Genomic DNA, 25,737 nt, shown 5'->3' on the forward strand with positions numbered 1-25,737 from the left:
TGAGGAAGCCTGAAGATACGGGAAATTGAGCTAAGGCAGCTAGCTGGGGCGCCAGCCCGACAAGTGGGATGCTCCTGGACACCCCCAAGAGAGCACTAAATCGGAATTTGGGATGGGACCGAGAACGCGGAAGCAAGCAACCACCTACTCGGCCCCCTGAAAACCTGGAAAGTGGATTTCCTCCACGATCCCTCCCGGAAACTCCTCGGGGCGCTTGCGGCCCCTTTCACTGAGCATGTGCAGGCGGCGTTGCGCATGCTCTATCGAGCTCCGGTTCGGTTTCTGTTGCGGGACCCGCGGTGTTTCCTAGCGCAACCGGAACTGTCCATCGCGGGCCCGGCCTCCTTCAGCTCCCGCGGTCTTGTAGTCGTCTCCGAGCCTCCGCGTCCCTCCTTCCCTCTTCACCCCCTCAGCTCGGCTGCCCTTTCCCCGAAACAGCCGTCATGAGCGCGAGGCTGCCGGCGTTGTCTCCACCTCGGTGGTCGGGGCTGTTGCTGCTGTCGCTGCTGCTGGGGGCGGCCCCAGGCCCGCGTCCGGGCGCCGCCTTCTACCTGCCCGGCCTGGCGCCCGTCAACTTCTGCGACGAAGAAAAAAAGAGCGACGAGTGCAAGGTGGGTGAGGCCTGGCGGACCTTGAGTGCTCTGACCGAAGGGGAGGTCACCCTTACCCGGGGAGCTGGGTTCCGAGGGAAGGGGGCGTAGCTGGGAGGGGGTCAAGTGTCCCGAGAAGCGCTTGGGGTCGCCCCGGCCCTAGGTCGGAGGTTCTGGAACGGCCTTTTGGTTGATAGATTCTGCGGGACTCCGTGGGCCTCAGGCTCGCCTCCCGTCTAGAGAACCAGGTAGCGCGAGCCGCTGTATTCCGTTTGCCTGGAAACGGGGACTATGTATATATGGCGCTCCCTGTGAGTTGGGTGCTTGCGGGTCAGCAAGCGTTCCACGAATGAGTGTTCGCTCACAGCCCTATGTCCAGGTTTTCCAGTTACTTTTTATTTAATTGCTTCCGGTTTTATTCTACTTTCCTGGAACTCCTGGTTGGTTTTGAGAGCTTGTTTCTTTCTGAGACTTTGATATTTTAACTTCACGCTTAGCAGATGATTCGTTACTTGTGAATTGTAACAACTGCATTAATAAAGAGTTGCGGTAATGGTTGAGACCGATAATTTCTATCTCTTAAGTTAAAAAACATTTTTTAGTATAAAACAATTTGTAAGATCCCACTATTTAGTTTCTCTGAGATTGTTTTAAACACTTCACAGAAGCAGAGGACAGGAGAAACTGGTGTTTTCTTCGTAGGGCAAAATCTTGAAAACTTTGATCTCTTACGACGTTTACTCTAGGTTTTCAGTTTAACTGGTAGTGAAAGAGGCATAAGTAACTTCCTTTTAGATTATTCGGTATAGAGCATGACAGTATATATACATAACACAATTATTTTAAGTTGCTAACGCCATTGGGGCATGAGGATCTCTAAAACCATTTATAATTTTAACAATTCAAATAATCATTCAGCAAACTTTTACAGTCTATAAATAGGTTTATTTACTAAGTTTGATTTTATTTTTAAAAGCTGGTGTTTATTTTATTACTACTAGTTTTACTGTAGCTGTGAATTTCAAGCATATTTTAGGGCATTAAATAAGCTATTAAGTTTTTCATAGCATTTTACAGTTTCAGTTTTAAAATCTTGTGTCTCTAAAAATGTCTAAGGATCTTTAATGTTTATTCAAGTTGACAGTTACCACTTGCATTCTGTAACTTTCATGCCCTGCAGTGCAAGAGGCTTTCACTCTTTGGAGTAATGACTGAAAGAATATATATAGTGCTTACGAGTGGAAAAGAGAACTAGTCTTGAAAGCACACTGGTTTTTCCATTAAATATTTTAGTAACCAACCTTTAAAACCTAGTGTTTGGTCTTTAAATTTAAATTTAACAGCAATCCTGTATTGTATTCCTAGTGCCTTAGAGACAAAAAATGTATCCCTGTCTTCTAGGGACCTCAAAGTAAAGGGCATAAGCTTATGAACAGATTATTGAAATCTGATATGTTACAAAAGATGTATGTCCAAAGTGCTTTAAAACACAAATGACGAAACATCTGTGGATTGGAGTCTTTAGGGAGGAAGTGACATTTGAGATGGACTTCAGAAAATGAATATGACTGAAATTTACAGTTGGTTTGCCACTTAGATTTTTGTTTTCTCAATAGGACCTTCTTAGGTCCTACTTTTAGGACCTTAGTACTTAAAAGTAGCTACTTTTAAGTTAACTTTTGATTAATTTCAGGGAGTCCTTTGGGATTTTTAATTTTCAAAGCTACAGGGATAAAACAAGTCAAAACAATTTTTTTTTTTTTTCTGAAGCGTTTGGATTTCGTCTTTGTTGCCAGCTGCTCTCACATCTTGGTCAAAGGAAACTATTCTTAGGAGAGCAGAAAGATGTACCTTTTGCACTTTTTTTCCTACAATTTGACTAACTGGGATGGAGAATTTGAAGTAAACTTCAGTATATCTTCTTGTTGCCTCTCAAAGGAGAAAAACAGTAAATAATTCAAATTTTCATTACTTCATTCAGGGTATTTACAGTTTTTTTCTCATCTAGTCCATATTTAAAGAGGACAGTCACGTATATACTGTTGAGAAAAGCTGAAGGGAATTTTGGGGGGTGTGGGGGGAGAGTGCAAGCGGGGAAGGAGCAGAGAGAGGGGACAGAGATCCAAAGTGGGCTCTGTGCTGACAGGCTGACAGCAGTGAGCCTGATGTGGGGCTCGAACTCATGAGCCGGGAGATCATGACCTGAGCTGAAGTTGGATGCTCAACCCACTGAGCCACCCAGGTGCCCTGGGAATTATTTTTAAAATAAATAATGAAAAGTAAAATGTTGTGGATGGGAAAAATTATTTTCAGAAGATGCTGTTAGAATAGGGAATCAGGAGTTAGATGAATTGGGTAGGACACTGATACTTTTCCTATCATTTTTTTCCATCTGTAGAATAGGGATAATCTTACTTGATTATTATATATTTCCCTTGAAAAGTATTTTGCATTTGTTCGAGAAAACACATATTTATTAGTTGTGATATTATAAAATGTTTATAAATATAGAGATGAAACAAGTATATCTTTAGCATATGTAATTTTGGTAGTGTAGTCATATTTACAGTGTCCTCCATTCAGCTCACTATGTACATTATTGAGAGACATTCAAAAGAACCCTGAGGATTTGGTCATTTTCTTCTCCCAAAATTATTGTATATTCAATTTACTGACAGAAATAGGAGTCCAGTGAACATAAAATTCTATTTATGATGCTCTAACTTCTGATTTATGATCTTTATAAGCCATCGTAAATACTGTGACTGTGTTCTGGTGGGTTCCTTTTTTTTTTTTTTTTTAACTTACTATGATTATACGTATGTACATTTGAATATCAACATAGTACACATTCTTACTGGTTTTTATTGACCATATAGTATTTTATTCTATTACTGTGCTGTGGTTTGTTTAACCATTTCTTGCCTGTAGGGCATTGAGATTGGTCCCAATTTTTTTCCTTATAAATAACTTTGCTAGAGTATATTTAGCAGGAATTACTTGCATATTCCCAAAAATAAAATTACTAGGTCAAAGGCAAGAAGCAATTTTATAGCTCTATTTAATATTGCCAGATTTCTTTCAAAAAAGATAGGTTTGATTTATATGCCTTTAGCTAAATGATTCCCTGGATCTCCACAATATTTTATCATTTTTATTTATCATTTTATTAACTATATGATGGTACTGAAAGCATTTTTTTAAGTATTTATTAGAGAGAGAGAGAGCACAAGCAGTGTAGGGGCAGAGGGAGAGAGAATCCCAGGGAGGCTCCATGTTGTCAGCTCAAAGCCTGACTTTGGGGCTTGATCCCACAAACCCTGAGATCATGACCTGGGCTGAATTTGAGTCAGATTCTCAACTGACGTAGCCACCCAGGCACCCTGGTACTGGAAACATTTTTATTTTTTAATTTTTTTAATTTTTTAACATTTATTTTTGAGAGAGAGAGACAGAGACAGTGTGAGAGGGGGAGGGGCAGAGCCTGCGCTATAGACCAAAATGAGTATGTGGGAGTAATTAGTCAAGTGATACTAAATTATATAAACAGAAGACTAACATGATATCTTCAATAAAATTTTCCTGATTTGTGGAGTTATTCAAAATACACTTAACAGTAGATTTAGAGGGAGCCAGTGAATGTAATTTCTAAAATTTTGACAAGATTGTCTTTTAAAAAGATTAAATTGGAATTTAAACTGGTATGGGTTAGCTTGGGCAGAGTAGGCTAGGCAGTAAATTCATGGGGAATGGTGAAATCCGTGGGAGATAGAGACAGACTTCCAGGACAAGTGCCTGAGGCCTATTTGGATCTTAAATTTAGCAAAGAGAATGCACGTGAGATGTTTTAATGTGCCAGCAGTATTAAGTTGCCATGTGTAACACACTGTAAAGTCAATGGAACTGTATTTCCTGGAGTGCTCTTAAATCTAAGCAAAGAGTGGAGCGCCTGGGTGGCTCAGTCAGTTAAGCATCCGGTGTTGGCTTAGGCCCATCTCACCACTTGTGAGTTCAAGCCCCGCATCGGGCTCTCTGCTGTCAATGCAAGCCCCGCATCTGGCTTTCTGCTGTCAGTGCGGAACCCACTTCGGACCCTCTGTCCATCTCTCTCTGCCCCTCCTACGCTGGCATTCTGTCTCTCTCTCAAAAATAAATAAACATTTAAAAAAAGAGATGGGGCACCTGGGTGGCTCAGTCGGTTGAGCGTCCGACTTCGGCTCAGGTCATGATCTCACGGTTGGTGGGTTCGGGTCCCACGTTAGGCTCTGTGCTGACGGCTCAGAACCTGGAGTCTGCTTCAGATTCTATTCTGTGTCTCCCTCTCTCTCTGTCCCTCCCCTGTTCACACTCTGTCTCTCTTTCAAAAATAAATAAACATAAAAAATTTTTAAAGAAAATAATAAAATAAAAAATAAAAGAGAGCAAAAAGTAAATTAATTTGGTCATGGACAAGTTAAAAAGGTATACTTTAAGAAAATCAAATAATATATTTTTGAGATGATGAGTTGTGAGCTATCATTTATAGAACATGGGAAAGAGATGAAGAATGTCATTGAAGCATTTATGCTTATGGCCAAAAGGCTAATGAAAAACAATGTCATTCTATGTATACATGACACTTTGATGTCTAAACCTTGAATTCTGCCTGTAATTCTTTTTTCTTTTTTAATGTTTATTTCTGAGGGAGAGAGAGAGACCGAGTGTGAGCAGGGGAGGGGCAGAGAGAGGGGGAGACACAGAATCCAAAGCAGGCTCCAGGGTCTGAGCCATCAGCACAGAGCCCGACACGGGGCTCAAACCCACACACCGGGAGATCATGACCTGAGCCGAAGTCAGATGCTTAACTGACTGAGCCACCCAGGTGCCCCTCTGCCTGTAATTCTTAATGACATACCTTTTAAGAAAGATACGAGAGTAGGGTGAGGTCCTGAGAAAAGCAGCTGGCATGATCAAGGAGATAATTGAAAGGATTAAGACCTTTCTGTTTTGAAAGATTAATACTCAAAGGAGATAGGAGAAAGTCAGAAAATGAAAATAGGGTTTTCCCTCACTGTATAATCCTGTAGCCAAAAGATGTGTCATGAAACTTCAGAGTGAACGTCATAGGCTAAGCAAAAATTCTTGTCTCATCCATTGAGTAGAAATGGAAGAAAATTTTACCCTAAATTTATATGCCCTTGGACAGTGTCCTGAAATTTTTCACATGGCAACAGCTCTTTGGATCCTATGCCCTATTTTGGGTTCTCTAAGATGTTAATTTATGGAATATCGAAAAATAGCTAGAAAGCAGAGCTCAAAGGTTGTCCAGTCCAGTGTGCAGACTGCTTTTATAGGGCCCTTGAGCTAAGAATTGCATTTATATTTTTAAGTGATTGGAAAAATTTGAAAGAATAATATTTAGTGATGAATGAAAATTACATGACAATCGAATTTCAGTGCCCATAAATAAAATTTCATTGGGCTACAGCCGCACTCATTTCACCTGTGTAACATCTGTGGCTGCTTTCATGCTGTACATTGGCAGAGACTGTAAACTTCAAAGCCTAACGTGATTACTCTCTGGCCCTTTAAGAAGTTTACTGATCTTGGGGGCATCTGGGTGGCTCAGCTGGTTAAGCATCTGATTTCAGCTCAGGTCATGGTCTCCTGGTCAGGAGTTCGAGCCCCCCTGCATCAGGCTCTGTGCTGGCAGCTCAGCGCCTGGAGCTTGCTTCGGATTCTGTTTCCCTCTCTCTAACCCTCCCCTACTCACACTGTCTCTATCTCAAAGAATGAATAAACATTACAAAAAAAAAAAAGTTTGCTGATCTCTAGGATAGACTAACAACTTTAGAGTTAATTTTTAGGCAAAGAAAAGATTGTAGTGATTAGAGTAAAAAATAATAAGTATATGAAAAGGGCATATAAATGTTACTAAGCAGCATTTCTTTATGTTACTGTGCTTTCTGGTACAGCAGCCATTAGCCTCCTGTGACTTTTCAAACATAATTAAACAATTCAGTCCTTTAACCCTGCTAACCACATTTTAAGTGACAAATGGCCATGTGTGTATTTGACAGTGCAGATAAGAATATTTCCATCATTGGGGCGCCTGGGTGGCTCAGTAGGTTAAGCGTTCAACTCTTGATTTTGGCTCAGGTCACAATATCATGGTAGTGAGATTGAGCCCTGAGTAGTGCTCCATGCTGACAGTGTGGAGCCTGCTTAGGATTTTCTCTCTCCCCTCTCTCTCTCTGCCCCTTCCCTGCTCTTTCTCAAATAAAATAAACTTAAAAAGAAAATAGTAAAGTTAAAAAAAAAAAAAAGAATATTTCCATCCTTCTTTAAAGTCCTGTTGGGCATTGCTGCATAATAGTGACTACTTAGTATTTTGTACCAAGTACTGCTCTGGAATCTTCTTAAAACAGCTTGAAGCAGGAGTTATTTTTACTTCCATTCTACAAATGAGAAAACTGAGTTAAGTGAAGAAACTTACCCAGGATCACATAGCTAGTAAACGTCATTTTCAGGATTTAAACTCAGGCAGCGTAGCTTCAAAGTCCCTGCTCTCGATCACTTTGTACTGAATGAAGTTGAAAGTAAGGAATAGGTTTAATTGTGGCACAAGGGATTCAACTTCCGTGGTGAAAATGTGGCTCTACAGATTTTGAAACTGAAAACCTAGTAAGTTCTATAGAATATAATAGCTGCGTTTCTTCCTAAAAAGAAATCTAGAAATGTGAACTGGATTAGCTTTTTAGGGATCTTTCAGTCTTCATTAAGATACATTAAATAGAATGCTTAGATTTTCAAGTATCTTCATAGCAGTGTTGATCTCTTATAATTAGTGAAAATTATTTGGGCAGAGTAAGCCATCAACTGGGAAATTTGCCTTCACAACAGTTAGGTTTAGGTATATTTGTGTTAATTATTCAAGCATTCTGTAATGCTTAAATGTCATGTCCCATTATCTTCTTAGCTAAAATTTAAACCAATGATAAAGAATGTTTTATGCAAGGACACACAGTTAAATTTTTTGTGTATGTTTGAGACAGTGTTGCCACTGAGTAATTTCATTTCCTTATAATTTTAGGGATTGAATATGATACTGTTTTCACTACTATATACGAAGACTAATGTTTTATCTTCCATTGTATATTAGGAATATCGGGTGAGCATTTATTTTGGCAAAAGAGCAGTGTAGTTTAGGCATCTCCTATTCTGAATATCATTAAATTCATTTGCTTTTATTCACTTAACAAATATATAGCACTTCATGTTTTAGGCACTGTTTTTAAGTACTTTATAAATGTAAACTCATTTAATCCTCATACCTCTATGAGGTAAATGCTGTATCCCCATTTTGCAGATAAGGAAACTGAGATGTTAAATAACTTGATCAAATAGTAAGTGCTGGGATTTGAACCCAGGCAAACTGGCCCTAGAGTCTGTATCCTTTGCTTTTCCAGTGGCAGTGTATTATTTGTACAAACTACATCAAACATCTTGTCTCACCTTTGGGATATTAACAAGTATAGAGGACTGCTTAACAGTACCAGTGAACAAGATCAAAGTGACAAATGTGGTTTTATGCCATTCCAGGTAGCCCCATGATTAGAGTCCAGAGACAGCCATAGCAGTCTAACTCTATTAATATACTTATCCAAGGTAAACAGCTCCTATGTAAATGTTTTTTGGTTAGCACGTAAAGCACTTCAGGGCATAAATTACTTACTGGCTTCTTCAACTTCAACTAAAGAATTCTGTCATGAATTGCAGTGAGCCCCTATTGAGAGTGGATATGTATTTTGGGTTCTGCAGAACTTCAAATATATCTTGGAGACATTTGGGGAGCTTCAGTAGGAAGTATGGCTTGGGCAAAAGGCATGAACAGACACTTTCAAGGAAGACATCTAGACGGCTAACAGACACATGGAAAGATGCCCAATACCACTCATCCTCAGAGAAATACAAATCAAAACCACAATGAGATACCACCTTATACCTGTCAGAATGGTTAAAACTAACAACTCAGGAAACAACAGATGTTGGCGAGGATGTGGAGAAAGGGGGACACTTTTGCACTGCTGGTGGGAATGCAAACTGGTGTAGCCACTCTGGAAAACAGTGTGGGGATTCATCAAAAAATTAAAAATAGAGCTACCCTGTGACCCAGGAATTGCACTATTAGGTATTTATCCAAAGGATACAAAAATGCTGCTTTGAAGGGGCACATGCACCCCAATGTTTATAACAGTGCTATCGACAATAGCCAAAGTATGGAAAGAACCCAAATGTCCATCAACTGATGAATGGATAAAGAAGAGGTGGGGTGCCTGGTGGCTCAGTTGGTTAAGTATCTGACTTTGGCTCAGGTCATGATTTCATGGTTTGGGAGTTCGAGCCCCACTTCGGGCTCTGCTGTCAGTGCAGAGTCCACTTCAGATCCTGTTTCTCTCTCTCTCTCTCTTCCTCTCTCTTACAAAAGTAAACATTAAAAAAAAAAAAAAAGAGGCTTGGTATATATATATTGCACACACAATGGAATATTACTTGGCAATCAAAAAGAATGAAATCTTGCCATTTGCAACAACATGGATGGAACTAGAATATATTACGCTAAGCAAAATAAGTCAGAGAAAGATAAGTATCATACGATTTCATTCATGTGGAATTTAAGAAACAAAACAGTGAACATAGGGGAAGGGAAGGAAAAATAAGATAAAAACAAAGAGGGAGGCAAACCAGAAGAGACTCTTTTTTTTTTAAATAACTTTTTAAAGTTTATTTTATTTATTTTGAGAGAGAGAGAGAGAGAGAGCGAGCACAGCAGGGACAGAGAGAGGGAAATAGAATCCCAAGCAGGCTCTGCACTGTCAGTGCGGAGCCTGTTGTGGAGCTCGAATTCACCAATCATGAGATCATGACCTGAGTCTGAGCTGAAACCAGGAGTCGAACGCTTAACTGACTGAGCCACCCAGGCACCCCCAGAAGAAACTCTTAAGTACAGAGGATAAACTGAGGGTTGCTGGAGGCGTGTTGGGTGGGGCTATGGGCTGAATGGGTGACAGGCTTTGAGGAGGGCACTTGTTGGGATGAGCACTGGGTGTTGTATGTAGTGATGAATCACTAAATTCTACTCCTGAAACCATTATTACACTATATGTTAACTGACTTGGATTTAAATAAAATTTTAAAAATAAATTGAAAAAAAAAAAACTGAACTATAAAAAATAAATAAATAAAAGGAAGTATGGCTTTAAATTAGCCTGTATTTCCTAGGAAGGTGATATAACTTTTCTCCTCTTTCCCCATTGTGGAACTTGTTTTGGTCTTTGTGAATTTCTTCACTGTTATTACCTTTGTAGTTAAGCACTCTCCAATTGAATCAGAGCAGTCCTCCAAAGTTAAATCATCTTTCCATTGTCTGTCTCCTGTCTGTTTAAGAGCAGTGGTTGTATTTCTAGTATAGTTGGTCTAGAAATTTCTTCTGACTTGGAAGCATTTCTTGACTGCTATGAGAATGTTTAAGAAAAAGTTGTTTAAAAATAAAAATTATTTTTGTGCTGCAGAATGAAATATTGATTTTGAAAAACAGACTTTTAAGAATGGCATCTATATTGACATGATGAATGATTTAAATATCTTAATCTTTAAGAAATTTTATAACTTAAAAAACATTTAGAAATTATTGGAGACATTTTCAACTATGAAAATATTTTGTTGTAATTTAACTGTATATAAGCCCACTTAATGAATGGATTTATGAGAGAAATGTTTAAATATCATAAAGTTTTAATTTCAAACACGTCAAATTATTTTTCAGTTCTAAACATGACTTAAGTTTTGATCTCCAGTTTATATTCTAATTCTGTGTTTCCTCATTTTCAGGCTGAAATAGAACTATTCGTGAACAGGCTTGATTCAGTGGAATCTGTTCTTCCTTATGAATACACAGCGTAAGTTTTTTAGCTTGATTTTGATATAAAATTGCATGTAACTCGCGTTGCCTGGTTAGTTCTGTTGAGTGTCAGTCAGTTGAGTGTCCGTTGAGTGTCCAACTCTTGATTTTGGCCCAGGTCATGATCCCAGGGTCATGGGATTGAGCCCAGCATTGGGCTCCATTCTGAGCATGGATCCTGCTTAAGATTCTCTAAAATAAAAAAATAAAATTGTATACGACTTATCAGAATTTTCTACTTTTAGAATTTTATTTTCTCCATAGTTATGGATAAATTTATATGTGCTTTAAAAATGTACAGGGCCTAAAAACATTTTTTAAAGGGTATTCTTTATTCCAAGGTAGGGTTAGAATGTGAAATGTGATCTTTTCAATAGAAGCACCAACTAAAACAGTGGATTTCCTTTTTTATCCCAGTGGACAAAAAAACCATTGTGTTTTCTTTAAATTTTTTAATTATAGGGGCACCTGGGTAGCTTAGTCACTTAAGTGTCCAACTTTTTTTTTTTTTTTTTAATGTTTATTTTTAAGAGAGAGAGCAATCCAGAGCATGAGTCAGGGAGAAGCAGAGAGAGAGTGGGAGACACAGAATCAGAAGCAGGTTCCAGGCTCCATACTGTCAACACAGAGGCCGACGCAGGGCTCGAACTCAGTAACATGAGCTGAAGTCTGATGCCCAACCTACAGAGCCACCTACGTGCCCCATGAGTGTCCAACTCTTGATTTCAGCTCAGGTCATGATCTTATGGTGGTGAAATTGAGCCCTGAGTTGGGCTTAGTGCTGATAGTACAGAGCCTACTTGGGACTCTTGCTCTTCCTCTCCCTCTCTGCCACCCATCCCCCAATAAATAAATAAACTTAAAAAAATAGATTTTTTAATTATAAAAATACTCAAAACATTTTTAAGTTTATGTATTTATTTTCAGAGAAAGAGTGCATGTGTATGCCGTGTGAGCGAGCAGGGGAGGAGCAGAGAGAGGGGGAGAGAGAATCCCAACAGGCTCTGCACCGTCAGCCCAGAGCCTAACAGAGGCTCAATCCCACCAACCGTGAGATCCTGACCTGAGCAGAAATCAAGAGCCCGAAGCTTAACTGACTCAGCCACTCAGGTGCCCCCAAACTCCACATAATTTTAAACAAAATTCTTTTTTGTTGTTGTTGTTTTTAAATGTTTATTTTTGAGAGAGACACACACAGGGCGAGCAAGAGAGGGACAGAGAGAGAAAGAGACAGAATCTGAAGCAGGCTCCAGGCTCTGAGGTGTCAGCACAGAGCCTGATGTGGGGCTCAAACTTATCAATGGTGAGATCATGACCTGAGCTGATGTCAGACGCTCAACCAACTGAGCCACCCAGGTGCCCCTTAACAAAATTCTTATGTCCTTCATAATCAATCCCCAGAAATAATTGCTTTGTTTTCTGCTCCTCCTACATTTTTTTCTCTGCATATTCTAATGTACCTAACCACATCTATACATTTTTGTTTTAAACAAAAGTAGTTTTGCACCTTGTTTTTCTCATCTAATCTTTTCACGTTAATACACAGCCATAGCTACCCCAGTCTTTATCGTAGTTGTTTATGCTTTTTTTGTTTTTTTTTTGTTTCTTTTTTTTTTGTTTTTTTTTTTAACGTTTATTTATTTTTGAGACAGAGAGAGACAGAGCATGAACGGGGGAGGGTCAGAGAGAGAGGGAGACACAGAATCGGAAGCAGGCTCCAGGCTCTGAGCCATCAGCCCAGAGCCCGACACGGGGCTCGAGCTCACTGACGGTGAGATCGTGATCTGAGCTGAAGTCGGACGCCCACCTGACTGAGCCACCCAGGCGCCCCTTGTTTTGTTTTTTAAAGTAAGCTCTCACCCATTGTGGGGCCTGAACTCATGACCCTGAGATCAAGAGTTGCATGCCCTACCAACTGAGCCAGCCAGGCACCCCTGTTTGTTGTTTCATTGTAGAGGTTGTGTAGAGTTGTGTATAATTTGTTCCACTATATCTCTGTTTTTGAACATTTTATTATTTTAACTTTTTTGATATTATAAAAAAATTTTTATGTATATATAACCTTTATTCATTTGATCACTATATACCCTATTGAGTATAAAACAGTTCCTAAATTTTATCTGGCTTCTAAATTTTTGTTGTATTTAAGAGGTTTAAAAGAAAATGTGTGCTTACTATAGAAAAAAAGCACACACCAAAAAGTGAGACTATCCTATTAGAATCCAGATGCCTAACTACGTATTAGAAGGAAGTACAACATTCATAAATGGATGGACTGTTATTTATGTAACTATTGGAGACGAGACCTAAATGCTGTTTTCAGTTTTTGTTTCTTTTGTTTTGTTAAATAAACAAACATATTTCCTGAAATCTTTGTGGGATGTATCAGGGAAAATTCAGTGGATCTCTTACGTCCACTACATGGAAAGTCTTCATTTGAGGACTTCCTGGCCCCAGTTTTGTGGGTTTGTTTTTTTTAAGATTTTTAAGTAATCTCTACGCCCAACGTGGGGCTCAAACTCACAACGCCAAGATCCAGAGTTGCATGCTCCACCAACTGAGGCAGCCAGGCGCCCCCAACCAGCCTGTTTTTTATCATCGAAGATTCATCTTTGTTTTGGGAATCTAATCTGTAGCCATCACTGCATGGGTCTTGAGTGCTCCCATATCATTCCAGAATGAACACAAGAACTGTCCTTTAATTTTCTATAGCAAAGCTGAAATTTGACTGTAATGTTTAAAGCAAATTATTTTGAAACCTGGTTAATAATACAAGGGAATTACAGAGAACCTTATAGCTGACTGATTATGGCTTCTTCACAATTCTCTGCTCTCTAGGGTCTGTCTTGCCATGCTTCTCATGTTGGGATGTGTTAGCCATTGTATAGGGATGAGGCATAAACCCAGGGAACTTTGACATATCTTCCTGAAATGTTATTATTAATTAAAGCTTTGGATTAGAAAGTTAGAACAAAAGGAGATAAGTTAATGGAAAATTTGCTTGAAGAAGAAAGATACCAGTTTTATCATTGGAATGAACAAAAATAAGTATATCGTGTTAACTTTTTAAATTCTGTAATTTACATCTTCATAAAAGATATTTAGACATCAAAGTTTTCTCGGGCATAATTTTCTGACGTTTTGCTTTTTTGCTTTAGGGAGATGTACATGGAACTTGGAGTGTGAATATATTTCTTATTCAACTACTAGAGCTACTGGAATGATCAGTACTTAATTTCTGCCCTCTAGATTGAATAGGGGCTTGATATGTCATTGTTTCCTTTTATGTGTAAAAGCTTAAATACTTCCCCCCCCCCCCCAGGTTTGATTTTTGCCAAGCATCAGAAGGAAAACGCCCATCTGAAAATCTTGGTCAGGTGTTATTTGGGGAAAGAATTGAACCTTCACCATATAAGGTTGGTATTCAGTGTGACATAGAGGTCATTTAGTTGTTCCTTTCTTTCTCATTCATTCTTTTTTCTTTATTTTTTCCTTACAGAAAAGCCTAAGATAACTTAGCTGTTATATCTAAAGAGGATTTCATTTCTCTTTTAGCTCTGGGAATAATTTTTTAATGTTACGGTTTAGAAGGATCCCTCTCCTCATGATATGTCACGGATAAATTTGTCTTAACAAACATTCATATATCAGTTTTTTTTTTTAATTTTTTTAACATTTATTTATTTTTGAGACACAGAAAGAGACAGAGCATGAGAGGGGGAGGGGCAGAGAGAGAGAAGGAGACCCAGAATCTGAAGCAGACTGCAGACTCTGAGCAAACTGTCAGCACAGAGCCTGATGCAGGGCTTAAACCCACAAACTGCGAGATCATGACCTGAGCTGAAGTCAGATGCTCAACCGACTGAGCCATCCAGGCCCCCCTCATATATCAGTATTCTAAATGATAAGTTGGTGGCCTAAAGGATAGGACTCAAGACGCTCTTCCTTATGTTACAGAGGGACCAGAAACCCAGGCCTCCGTCATGAAAAGTTGCTGCAGCTGCTCCACATCTCCTTCTCCCTCTTTGGGAGTATTCATACATATTTACCTACTCTCTCCTAGCAAGTATAGCACTACTTGGGTTCCCCCATTGGGGGTTTTGGGAAGCTAAACCTTTCTCTTTTGACCATTGAAAGTATATTTGGAATGTTCTCGGTATATTTTTAGAAACCAAACTAAGCACAATATAAGATACTGTCTTCAATGTATGTACTCCATCATCACCCAGAATTACTCCTTTTTTTTTTAGTTTATTAAAAAAAATTTTTTTAATGTTTATTTTTGAGAGAGGGGGGGGGGAGGGGCAGAGGGAGGGTGAGACACAGAATCTGAAGCAGGCCTCAGGCTCTGAGCCGTCAGCACAGAGCCGGACACAGCGCTCAAACCCACAAACCACAAAATCATGACCTGAGCTGAAGTCAGATGCTTAACTGACTAAGCCACCCAGGCACCCCTATTTATTTATTTTGAGAGAGACAGAGAGAGTGCAAATCAGGGAGAGGCAGGGAGAGAGGGAGAGGGAGAAGGGGAGAGAGAGAGAGAGAAAGAAAGAGAATCCCAAGCAGTCCCCACGCTGTCAGGACAGAGCCCGATGTGGGGCTTGATCCCATGACTGTGAGATCATGACCTGATCTGAAATCAAGAGTTGGATATTCAACTAACTGAGCCACCCAGGCGCTCCCTGGAATTATTCTTTTAAATCTGTAAACACTTAAGCCTATTTTTCTTCCATGTTGTGCAGTACCCTGTTCATTTTACATCTTTTCCCCCTGCTACACAAAGAATGATGCTCACTCTCTTTTAGGAAAATTAAACTAGTTTATCATAACACTGTATCACCATATAAAAACTTAAATGATGCAGAATAATATGAAATGAAAAGTAAATCTTTCTCCCCCTACCCCCAGTTTTACATCAGTTTCTTTTTTTTTAATTAAAAAAAAATGTTTTTTTAACGTTTATTCATTTTTGAGAGACAGAGACAGAGCATGAGTGGGGAAGGGGCAGAGAGAGAGGAAGACACAGAATCTGAAGCAGACTCCAGGCTCAGAGCTGTCAGCACAGAGCCCGACGCGGGGCTCGAACTCACGAACCGTGAGATCACGACCTGAGCCGAAGTCGGATGCTCAACCGACTGAGCCACCCAGGCGCCCCATTACATCACAGTTTCTTACTAATCTTTCCTGAAATTTCCCATGTACTTACAACCATATATAAATAAAATTAGACTTGACTTGTTTATGATTTAACATATTATTCTGCACTGTGAATTTTTCCTTTAAGTCTCTACTTTGGACATCTCTCTGTATTCATTTTAATTGCTGTAACTTGACTCCAGGTTTTATTCCCCAGGCTAATTCCTCTCTCAGTGTCTCATCCTTGTCTTCTATGAGTTAGACCCTATGGTTAGCTGCCTTCTCTGCTTCTCACTGAGCACTGCCATCTATTTTATTTGGCACTTCATTGCGCTGAGCATCTGTCCAGCAAATCCCCAAACCTAGAGTTGTCCCACTACCCACCTAATCCCCTCTAACACTACACTACACTGGGGAAAAGACACATAATTGTGCAAGTTTAGTCCACATAAGTATACGATTTTACAGTTTTCAACCATAAGTCCTCTTAAAATAATTATAATTTTAAAATTTCTACCCTAAAGATGCCCGTAGTTTAAAATTTTTTCAAAGACAGATTTGAAGGCATATGGGATGAGGCCACTGGGAAGGAAGGAGCTCAAAGTATATGGACATGGGTATTACTGTGCCGGGCAAGCATATTAATTGTGTATCATCTTAATTGTGTATCACTCCCTGATGTGATATTTTGAAAGATTACTTTGGAAGTTATTGTACTGTTTTTATAGTAGAGGGTGATTTTCAGGCATATTTATTAAATTATACAATCAACTTAAGATATTCCTGTGGTGCCTCAGCCCCATCATTCTGTTTAGTTATGCCTTTGCCTTGAGAAATAATGGAAGGAAAGAGCATCAATAACATCGTCAGTGAACTTGAGGGACAGCAGGAGTTTCTTGCAGTAAACAGCTCATAGCAGGTTGCAGATAAACAGAGGAAAGGCCAGCAAAATATTCAAACCCCGGAAGAAGTTTGTCCCTTTGGGGAAGAATTTAAGGGCAAATTCTGTCCATGGTAGGTTCCCTCCAGGATATATTTATTTACAGGAAAAGACAGCCTTGCTTATGCAAAGGACCCTTCTTCTAGGCCTAGTACTTTGCACATTTAATTTTGAACCAGGAGTTGAGGTAAAATAGAACAGGAGTGCTTTAAAATGGAGAGACGTGCATCTCACATTTTGTATGAGTTTCCTAGGAGTTTTTAGGATCAAGATTTGTGCTAAAACAAAATCTTTAAGTCCCCCAAGCTTAAAGAGACAGAGTAGGCATTTCTTAAGACTAAGGCATAGGTAAACAGAAACATGGGGATAAGAGATTAGATTTTCAGGGCGCCTGGGTGGCTCAGTCGGTTGAGCGTCCTACTTTGGTTCAGGTCACAATCTCGCGGTCCGTGAGTTCGAGCCCCGCGTCGGGCTCTGGGCTGATGGCTCGGAGCCTGGAGCCTGCTTCCATTCTGTGTCTCCCTCTCTCTCTGCCCCTCCCCTGTTCATGCTCTGTCTCTGTCTCAAAAATAAACATTAAAAAAAAAATTAAAAAAAAAAAAAAGAGATTAGATTTTCATTCAAGTCAGCCATAAATGCAATGACTCATATTTTTCAGTATTGATTCAGTATTCTTTGTCTTTTATTTTCATAGAATTTTGCCTTATTTTTTAACGTTTATTTTTGAAAGAGAGAGAGAGAGAGAGCGAGCGAGCGAGCACGAGTCGGGGAGGAGCAGAGAGAGAGGGAGACCCAGAATCTGAAGCAGGCTCCAGGTTCTGAGAGCTGTCAGCACAGAGCCTGGCATGGGGCTCAAACTTACAAACTGTGAGATCATGACCTGAGCCAAACTCCGATGCTTAACCACCTGAGCCACCCAGGCACCTCTTATTTTGCTTTATTTTAGATCTGCAGTAAAAACAATGGTAACAACCAGCAACAAAACAAAACCTCAAATCTGCTTTGCTGTCTTTTATCTATGACTGCTGTTGAGGTCAGGAAAACAAGATTGTGTGTGTTATGTGAAGCTGGAGCCACATTCTCAGGGTCATAGACTCATCGCAGATCTAACCAGTCATCCATATTCATTTGCTCAGTTAGTATGTTCGTGCCAGGCACTGTGGTAGGTATGGCATGCAGCAGTGATCGGAGACAAAAATCTCTGTCCTCATGGACCTTATATTCTGATGAGGAGAAGGAAACAAAATGAATTACTGAAGTACATACTGTGTCCATTGCTGATGGAAAAACTATCAAAAATAAGTCAGGGAAGGTGAATGAAGAATTGGCAATTTTAAATGGGCCAGCAGAAGTCTTGCTGAGTGAGAAGGTAACATTCGAGCAAAAGACCTGAGGCAAGTAGAGGAGTGAACCATGTGAATATCTGGGGGAATGTTCTCTGTGAAGATAGCAGCACATGCACCCGTTCTAAGATGTGAGCTTGCCTGGTGGGCTGAAGGTACAGAAATAGTTGGTGTGACTTGAGCGAGTGAGCAAGATAGAGAATAGCAGGGAATGAGGGCAGAGAAACAATGGGACCATATCACATAGGAACTCCTAGGCCACTGTAAAGACTTTGGCTTGTATATCTGAGCAAGATGGTTAACACTGAAGGATATTGAGTAGGCTTAAATTTTAACAGGATCACTAGGGCTGCTGTGTTGAGGAGGACCATGGGAGAGCAAGGAGAGAAGCCAGGAGACTGGTTAGGAGGCTGCCACAATCGTAGAGATATGTATGACCCGATAATAGCTCAGACCATGGAGTATAGGAGTAGGTGTTGTGTTGTCAGAATCTCAAAAGCTGGCTACATTTTGAAGGTGGGGTCAGTACAACAGAATTTGCTAAGGGATGGCATGTGGGGTGTGGGTTTCCTGTTTTCTAGAATGGGACAGTCTGGGAAGAGCAGGTTTGGGGGGAATGGGAAATTAGGCATCTAAATAGAGATGTAAACACTTCAATATATGTGTCTGGCATTGGAGGAGGGGTTCAGCCTAGATATATACATTTGAAAATCATCATTGGTGTAAAAATCAGTGTATCAGGAACTCATGAGATCCCCAAGGGGGTGTGGGTATAGATAATGAAGAGGAGGATTCCAAGGATTGAGCCTTGGGGCACTCTGTGTTACTAGGTGAGGAAGATAAGAAGGATTCAGCAAAAGAGACTACCTCAAAGGTGGGAGGATTACATGAGTTAATAAATGCTTATTATGATGATTAAGCATCCTCTCTAGTTTTACTATTTTCCTTCACAGTTGAACACAGAGTTGACTTGCCTAAACCCAGTAAGCACTGGATTGAGGCGTAAGATTTGCCACTTTTAGTATAACTAGCAGTGTCTATGCTGAATGTAAATTTGACACTTACCCTCTAATTCCTTAGTATGTATACTTCTTTTTTTTTTCATTTTCCTCCCTTTAAAAAGGAACTTACAAGGTGTATATAAGGTTAAGAATATTAGATAATTGCACAAACATTGCTACATTTACAGAAGTAGCAATGTAGACAAAACTTAACTCTTAGCTGACAGGTGGCAGCAGTGGGCTGCGCTTGAAGCTCTCCTCTGCCAGCTCATGCACAAAAACTGGTTTAGGTGTTTTAATCATGTGCAAAGGATTGAACTGCTTAAAAGTGAAACATATGCAAGGTTTTTTGTTTTTGTTTTTTAACTCCATGTAATAAAGTTTGAGTTTATTGAATGGTATACAATTGCAGACTATATATAGTTTAATAAATTACAGCCTTTAGAAAACTAGGGAATACTTTTTTTTAATTTTTTAATGTTTATTATTTTTGAGAGAGAGAGAGAAAGAGACAGTGCAAGTGGGGGAGGGGCAGAGAGAAAGAGAGACACAGAATCTGAAAGGCTCCAGGCTCTGAGCTGTTAGCACAGAGCCTGACATGGGGCTCAAACCCACGAGCCGTGAGATCATGACCTGAGCCCAAGTCAGAGGCTTAACCGATTGAGCCACCCAGGCGCCCCAGAAATACGTTTTTAAAATGAAGACATAAGTGGATCTTGATAAAGTAAACTTACATTATACAGTATGTTATGAATACCATTATTTTTACACATGAAATAAGTCCTAGGCTCCAAAATTGGAGGACTCCTTAGTGTTTTAACTTTTAAATTATTAATTTTTGTTTAAACCTTATTTGTTTCAATTTTATTTAAATAAGATCATGAAAATTGACAGTCTTTTCAAATGTGTGTAAAAAGAGAAGCACATTTACCCTGAGTTTTAGACATCCAAATTTGACTTTTTCTTGTGTCATCACAGTCTGTTACTTACTGCTGAATCTCTATTACCTGGCTCATAGGGGGCACTTAACAAACATCCATCAAATGAATATATGGGCATAAAAACTTGTCTGCTTATTACTAGAAAGCCTTCAACTCCATAATTTCAAAACATCAGAGGCCATTACTATAGAAGAACTGATTTCCATTTTGTTCTACCTGTGTTTTTTTTCCCCTTTTAAGGTTCATTTACATTTAAAAGGTGAGTGGATTCAGATTATCGAAAATAAAAATAAAAACTGTTACTTATCAAAAGAAAAATTGATTTAGATTTTTAGAGAAATAGATTAAAATTTAAATGTAATTGAAATATGAGAAATTTTACAATATTATCAATATTAATGCACTGAAGTAATTTGACAAGACCAGTATTTTTACTCTGCTTATGGCATAGGTGTGAAGGACCTAGATATTTTTTAATTTGCTTTTCACTTTATTTTAATACAGTTTACATTTAATAAGGAGGAGACCTGCAAGCTTGTCTGTACAAAAACATACCATACAGAGAAAGCTGAAGACAAACAAAAATTAGAATTCTTGAAAAAAAGCATGCTACTGAATTATCAACATCACTGGTAAGACATGGAGATTTTGGACTGTTGGTATTTTCCTTTTCTAGATGAAACCTCTGTTTCGTTGACTGTATAAATTACTTCATTAACTCTGTAAAATGTAGCAAATCCGTTGATTTTTTTGTTGATAGTAATAGCATGAAGTCTGACTTTTAGGTGCCAAGGATTACTAAGGTTGACAGCTTAAAGTATCATTTTTAACTGCTTAGATTACTGTAATATCTGGTACTTCTTTTGGTTCCTAGACCTGGTACCTAGAGTACTTCTTTTTTTCACATGTATTTAATAAGAACATATTCATGCTTTGGGGAAAGGACCTGGATCAGTCATCTAGAAAAATACTGTTATTTTATACTTGGAGGCCTTAAAAAAGACCATGGGAAAACAAACTTGAACGTCATTTAACGTTTGATACATAGCATCTGCTTCAAATAAAACAGTTACATTTTGAGTAACCTGTTTTTTATTTTATACACTGTGATGTTACATTAACTAGGTCTTTACCAGTTTGTGTTACAATCAAAAAGCATTTAAACCTATTTTATTTTTGCTTCTAAAGTAGTTAACTCAAAAAAATAAGGTAGTATTGACTCTTTATACATAATTCAAATGTAGAATATTTTTAAAAGGGTCTGAAAATCCAACTTTTGAAGTATGATCATTATCCTTCAAGATAATTTTGCTGACAAATAACCTTACTCTGTGTGGGGTTCTAATTTACATATGTTTTGCCTCTTCTAAAAAGTATAAGGTACTGGAGATAGTGAACAAGAAGACTGTCTTCATGTACTTCCTCTTGAATGTTTATCCTATCAGTATCTCATGCTCACTTGCCCAGTGCAAGGGAGGTTAGGAACCATTGATCTCAGTTTGACATGCCCAGACCCTGTGGCTCAAATACTGTGGTTGGAGCCTGTCATTCTATCTTGCCCCCTAAAAGTCCTAGAGAGGGGCAACCTTGGGTCACTTGCCCATCCGTGAACTAGTCTGTCTGTAATTAGGGGAATTCATTCTGATTGGCCAGACCTTGATAGAATCTATTTCAGTCTGCTAAACCAGATGGGAACAAGTTTCTCATAGCAGGACACCGTTGGAATAAGGAAGGACACTTGCCCATTACACTTGTGTCAGCTTCTTCCTCTTGTGAGCCTCAGTGCAAACAAGAACTTGAAATCTCCTCATTTCTTTGGTACTGTGAGAATACTATGTAATTGCTGAATCAGTATAAGTTGGGTACATTTGCTTATTCATAAGTAATTGAAATTTTCCTTGGTATTTTCACTTTGCTTCAAATTGTTAACAGCCTTCAAAATGATATCTAAGGCTCAGTTTTTAGAGTTTCATGTTAGCCTCATTCACCTCCGTTTACTCGAGGAGGTGTAAACGTTTAGAGTAATAGCTACTCTATCCGTTTAGCTATTAATAGCTACTCACTTGTTGACAGAATAAAGAATGACTTCAGGCCTATAGGTGATTTTTAGTTATTTCTTCTACCCTCTGTTCTTGGAATACTGTCAAGAAGCTTGCTCCTAAAGATAATAGAAGCACCTCTTCTTCAGTAGCTTAGAAATATTTTTAACTAATTTACGATGGAATTAACATAGGTACTCTTTGTTGCCAAAATGCATAATAAAAAGAATAAACAATTTAAAATAGTTTATGAAGTTAGCATTTGATAATGAAATTGATTCAGTAATTTGTGATAGGTATATCAGTTGCAAACTTACGCTATATTCTGCCTAAAAAACTTGAAACTTGCTGGTGATTAATCATTTTATTGTTGTATCAGAAGAGTTTATGATTTCAGGTCTGAAACTATTAGCCAAACTCTAAGCTGTATCACAAATATATCGTCTGGTAATTGTGGATAATGGACTTAAGTCTTTATTATTATTATTTTTTTTATGTTTATTTTTGAGAGAGAGAGAGAGAGAGACAGAGAGAGACAGAGAGAGAGAGACAGAGTGAGAGTGGGGGAGGGGCAGAGAGAGAGGGAGACACAGAATCTGAATCAGGCTTCAGGCTCTGAGCTGTCAGCACAGAGCCTGATGCAGGGCTCACATCCACAAACCACGAGATCATGATCTGAGCCAAAGTCGGACACTTAACCAACTGAGGCATCCAGGCGCCCCTGGGCTTTAGTCTTTAAATGTTTTTTAATGTTTATTTATTTTTGAGAGAGAGAGAGAGAGAGAGAGAGAGAGCGAGAGAGAGCGCGAGCGTGAGCTAGGGAGGCGTGGAGAGAGAGACACCCACAGAATCTGAAGCAGGCTCCAGGCTCTGAACTGTCAGCACAGAGCCCTACACAGGGCCTGACCCATAACCCATGAGATCTTGACCTGCGCTGAATGAAGTCCGACGCTTAACCGACTGAGCCACTCAGATGCCCCTGGGCTTTAGTCTTTAAATCAGTACATTACACATTTGGAAAATGTTGGTTCACATTGATAATTTAGTTGAACCCTAAGTTGAGTATATTTCTGTCTTTGACTTACTTCAGAAAGTTTTTACTGTGTAACTTGATTTTCAGCATAGATACCAGAGTTGATAGAGATAAAATAGCATGAACCTTTAGAAATCTGAAAGACCTTTAAAAGTATAGTGTTATGTTATGGAATTTTATTGTGAACGTAGCACTTCTTATTAACCTTTGCACTGAGACATTTGGGGAGAGCATAATCATTTTCTAAATTATGAAACAATATATATCTGTGAAAAAACACAAGCAGCGTAGGAAAATATCAAGTAAAAAGTAAACATCTTCTACCACCCTCAACTTCTTTAATCCTGTTCCCCAGAGGTAGCAGTATTATTTCTCATGTGTTCCCAGATATTCTGTGCATATGCAGGCATATAACAGGAGTGTACCTGTTTAAAATAGTGCAACTGAAGTATTGTACATATTATTCTGCAAACTTGCGCATTTCTTTTCAGAAAATCTGGGCGTTTGTCATGTAAAAGCACATCTGTAGACCTGTATCTACCTTATTCCTTTCATAATTGTGTAGTATTACATTGCATGAATGAACTGTAGTTTTTTCCCCCATGACGTTTTTAACCTTACTACCTTTTAAACGATTACAATAACCAAATATTAGCTAATAAGCCAACCCATTTAGAGAACAGTTAATTAAGAATAGTTAATTTCCTTATCTAAATTGACAAATACTTTTAATTCATAATTTGGGATGTTGGAACACAATTTGAGGATTTTCTTGCCTTATTCTGTCCTGAGCTACTTCTTGATTCTTGAGACTAGTGTTTTGATACTAGCGCCAGGCACCGAATTCCCTTCAGCTATACTCTGCATGGTTTGTGCTTATACTTCTTGCCCAAATTTCCAGGTGTTTGTGACATTTTATTTATAAAAGTATAATTATATAACTAGGTATCACAGTACTTGCGTTTTCTAGCTTATTGGACAGAGAGGGGTCTTTGAAGGTATTTTAGTCTAGTGAGTTCTAATCCTGGATCTCAGCAAGCTAGCAGTGGGAGAATGTTTTTAAAAATTCAAAGTCCTGGGGCGCCTGGGTGGCACAGTCGGTTAAGAGTCCGACTTCAGCCAGGTCACGATCTCGCGGTCCGGGAGTTCAAGCCCCGCGTCGGGCTCTGGGCTGATGGCTCAGAGCCTGGAGCCTGTTTCCGATTCTGTGTCTCCCTCTCTCTCTGCCCCTCCCCCATTCATGCTCTGTCTCTCTCTGTCCCAAAAATAAATAAACGTTGAAAAAAAAAATTCAAAGTCCTAACCGATAGTGTAAATGTACCCATGTTAAAACTATATAGAATAACTTAAATGCCAAGCTTCTTTGCTTTTCACTACAATTTTCTGAATATATTGTGATAACATGGGTTATTCTGTTCTGATCGGAAACTCTGGGAATTTAATTTATTGGGGAAAAATTATTAGTGGATGAGGCTTCATTAATAGAAGTGTTTTATATGGAGCCCATGGAGGGTAAAGGAGAATAATGGAAAGAAGTCCTAGATGGTAAAAAAAAAAAAAAAAAAAAAAAAATTGGGGCCAACCTTTATCCTTTTGAATCCTTCTTTTTCACTGTGAAGATTAAAAATAAGATTTTTAGTATTTTTGGTGTTATAAATTTAAATAAGTACTACTCCCTAACTTAGCAAGGCAGTAATTGAAAATTATATTCTTTAAATTTTATTACATTTATTTCCAAGTGTTTGTTGTTCTTTTTTTAAATGCTTCCTATTACCAGGAAAAGGTTATTGTGTCAAGGCATTATGTAAATGATAAACTTAGGATGCTTGCTTTAAAAAAGCCTAAATTGCTGCTTAATTTCTCTTTTTATAGCTAGCACTGTAATTTTTATGTAGTACTTTCTCTGCGATGAAAGCATAAAGATATTATAATTAATATATTGTATATATTCACTGATTGCATTTCATCCTCTATCTAAAAAATTAAAGCAATTAACTGATTGTTTAAGCTACCAAAAAATCTGAATTATTTATTTTATGTAGCAGTGCTTTTATACTTCTAATATTTTATAGTCTTTTCATGGGAGCTGCTAGCCTGCTGGCTATAATAATAAGCAACTTAATAGTGAAGGTGATTCTAAAATTTGGTATATTGGGTACTATTAAATAGCATTTAAATGTGACGAGACATGTTTTATTAGGTCATTAATGTACACCTTGGGTGCATATAGAATCATAATTTTACTTCCTAAGGCATACATTAATTAACAAATAAAACATGCCCTGGAGTCACCTTATGACTGTAATATAGCTAGTATATTTTTAGTAATATTTTTTAATTTGTATCCTGTAGTGTGCTCTTGGCATTTGGGGACCACATGCTCGGACTTTAATGTAGTTTAGACAGTGCTACAGAATCTTATTCTTTTATTCTTTATTTTTATCCCCTTTTTAAAAAAGTTCTTTGTCACTATAGCACTTTAAATTTTTGTTTCTCTGGTTTTATAGCAGCATTTCTTTTACACATAAGTTGGATTTACACAGCTTAATAGATTAAGACTGTAATTTTCACTTTTTCACTGGCCCTTAAGTTGAATATTTTTCCATCTTGCAGTTATGTTCTTCCCCTTTTTATTGAATTACCTAGTAGTAAAGGACATTTGCTTCTATGCTGTTCCATTAAATTGTTCCCAAGGAACTAGATACATTGCTTTGCACCTAATTTAGAGCTTTTGAGTGTTCTGCAAAAGGTAAATTATACTCAGCAGATCTAGA

The 25,737-nt window shown here is 38.5% G+C and overlaps 1 protein-coding gene across 2 annotated transcripts in view; it reads left to right on the plus strand.

Annotated features, from left to right (window-relative positions):
• The first annotated feature begins 248 nt into the window (after positions 1 to 248).
• Positions 249 to 25,737, plus strand: part of TM9SF2 (transmembrane 9 superfamily member 2) — a 56,971-nt gene continuing 31,482 nt past the window's right edge. Inside the window, exons 1-4 of one of the 2 annotated variants that reach the window (XM_023252871.2) lie at positions 249 to 611; positions 10,461 to 10,528; positions 13,853 to 13,946; positions 20,396 to 20,523. In XM_023252871.2, coding sequence (XP_023108639.1) covers positions 444 to 611; positions 10,461 to 10,528; positions 13,853 to 13,946; positions 20,396 to 20,523 — 458 coding nt within the window. In that variant the 5' untranslated portion in view covers positions 249 to 443. Of the gene's footprint in view, positions 612 to 946; positions 1,031 to 10,460; positions 10,529 to 13,852; positions 13,947 to 20,395; positions 20,524 to 25,737 lie in introns of those variants that run through there. The other variant, XM_045055384.1, reaches the window with a different exon arrangement.

Source organism: Felis catus, chromosome A1 (assembly GCF_018350175.1).
Source record: "Felis catus isolate Fca126 chromosome A1, F.catus_Fca126_mat1.0, whole genome shotgun sequence".
NCBI classification, from domain to species: Eukaryota; Metazoa; Chordata; class Mammalia; order Carnivora; family Felidae; genus Felis; species Felis catus.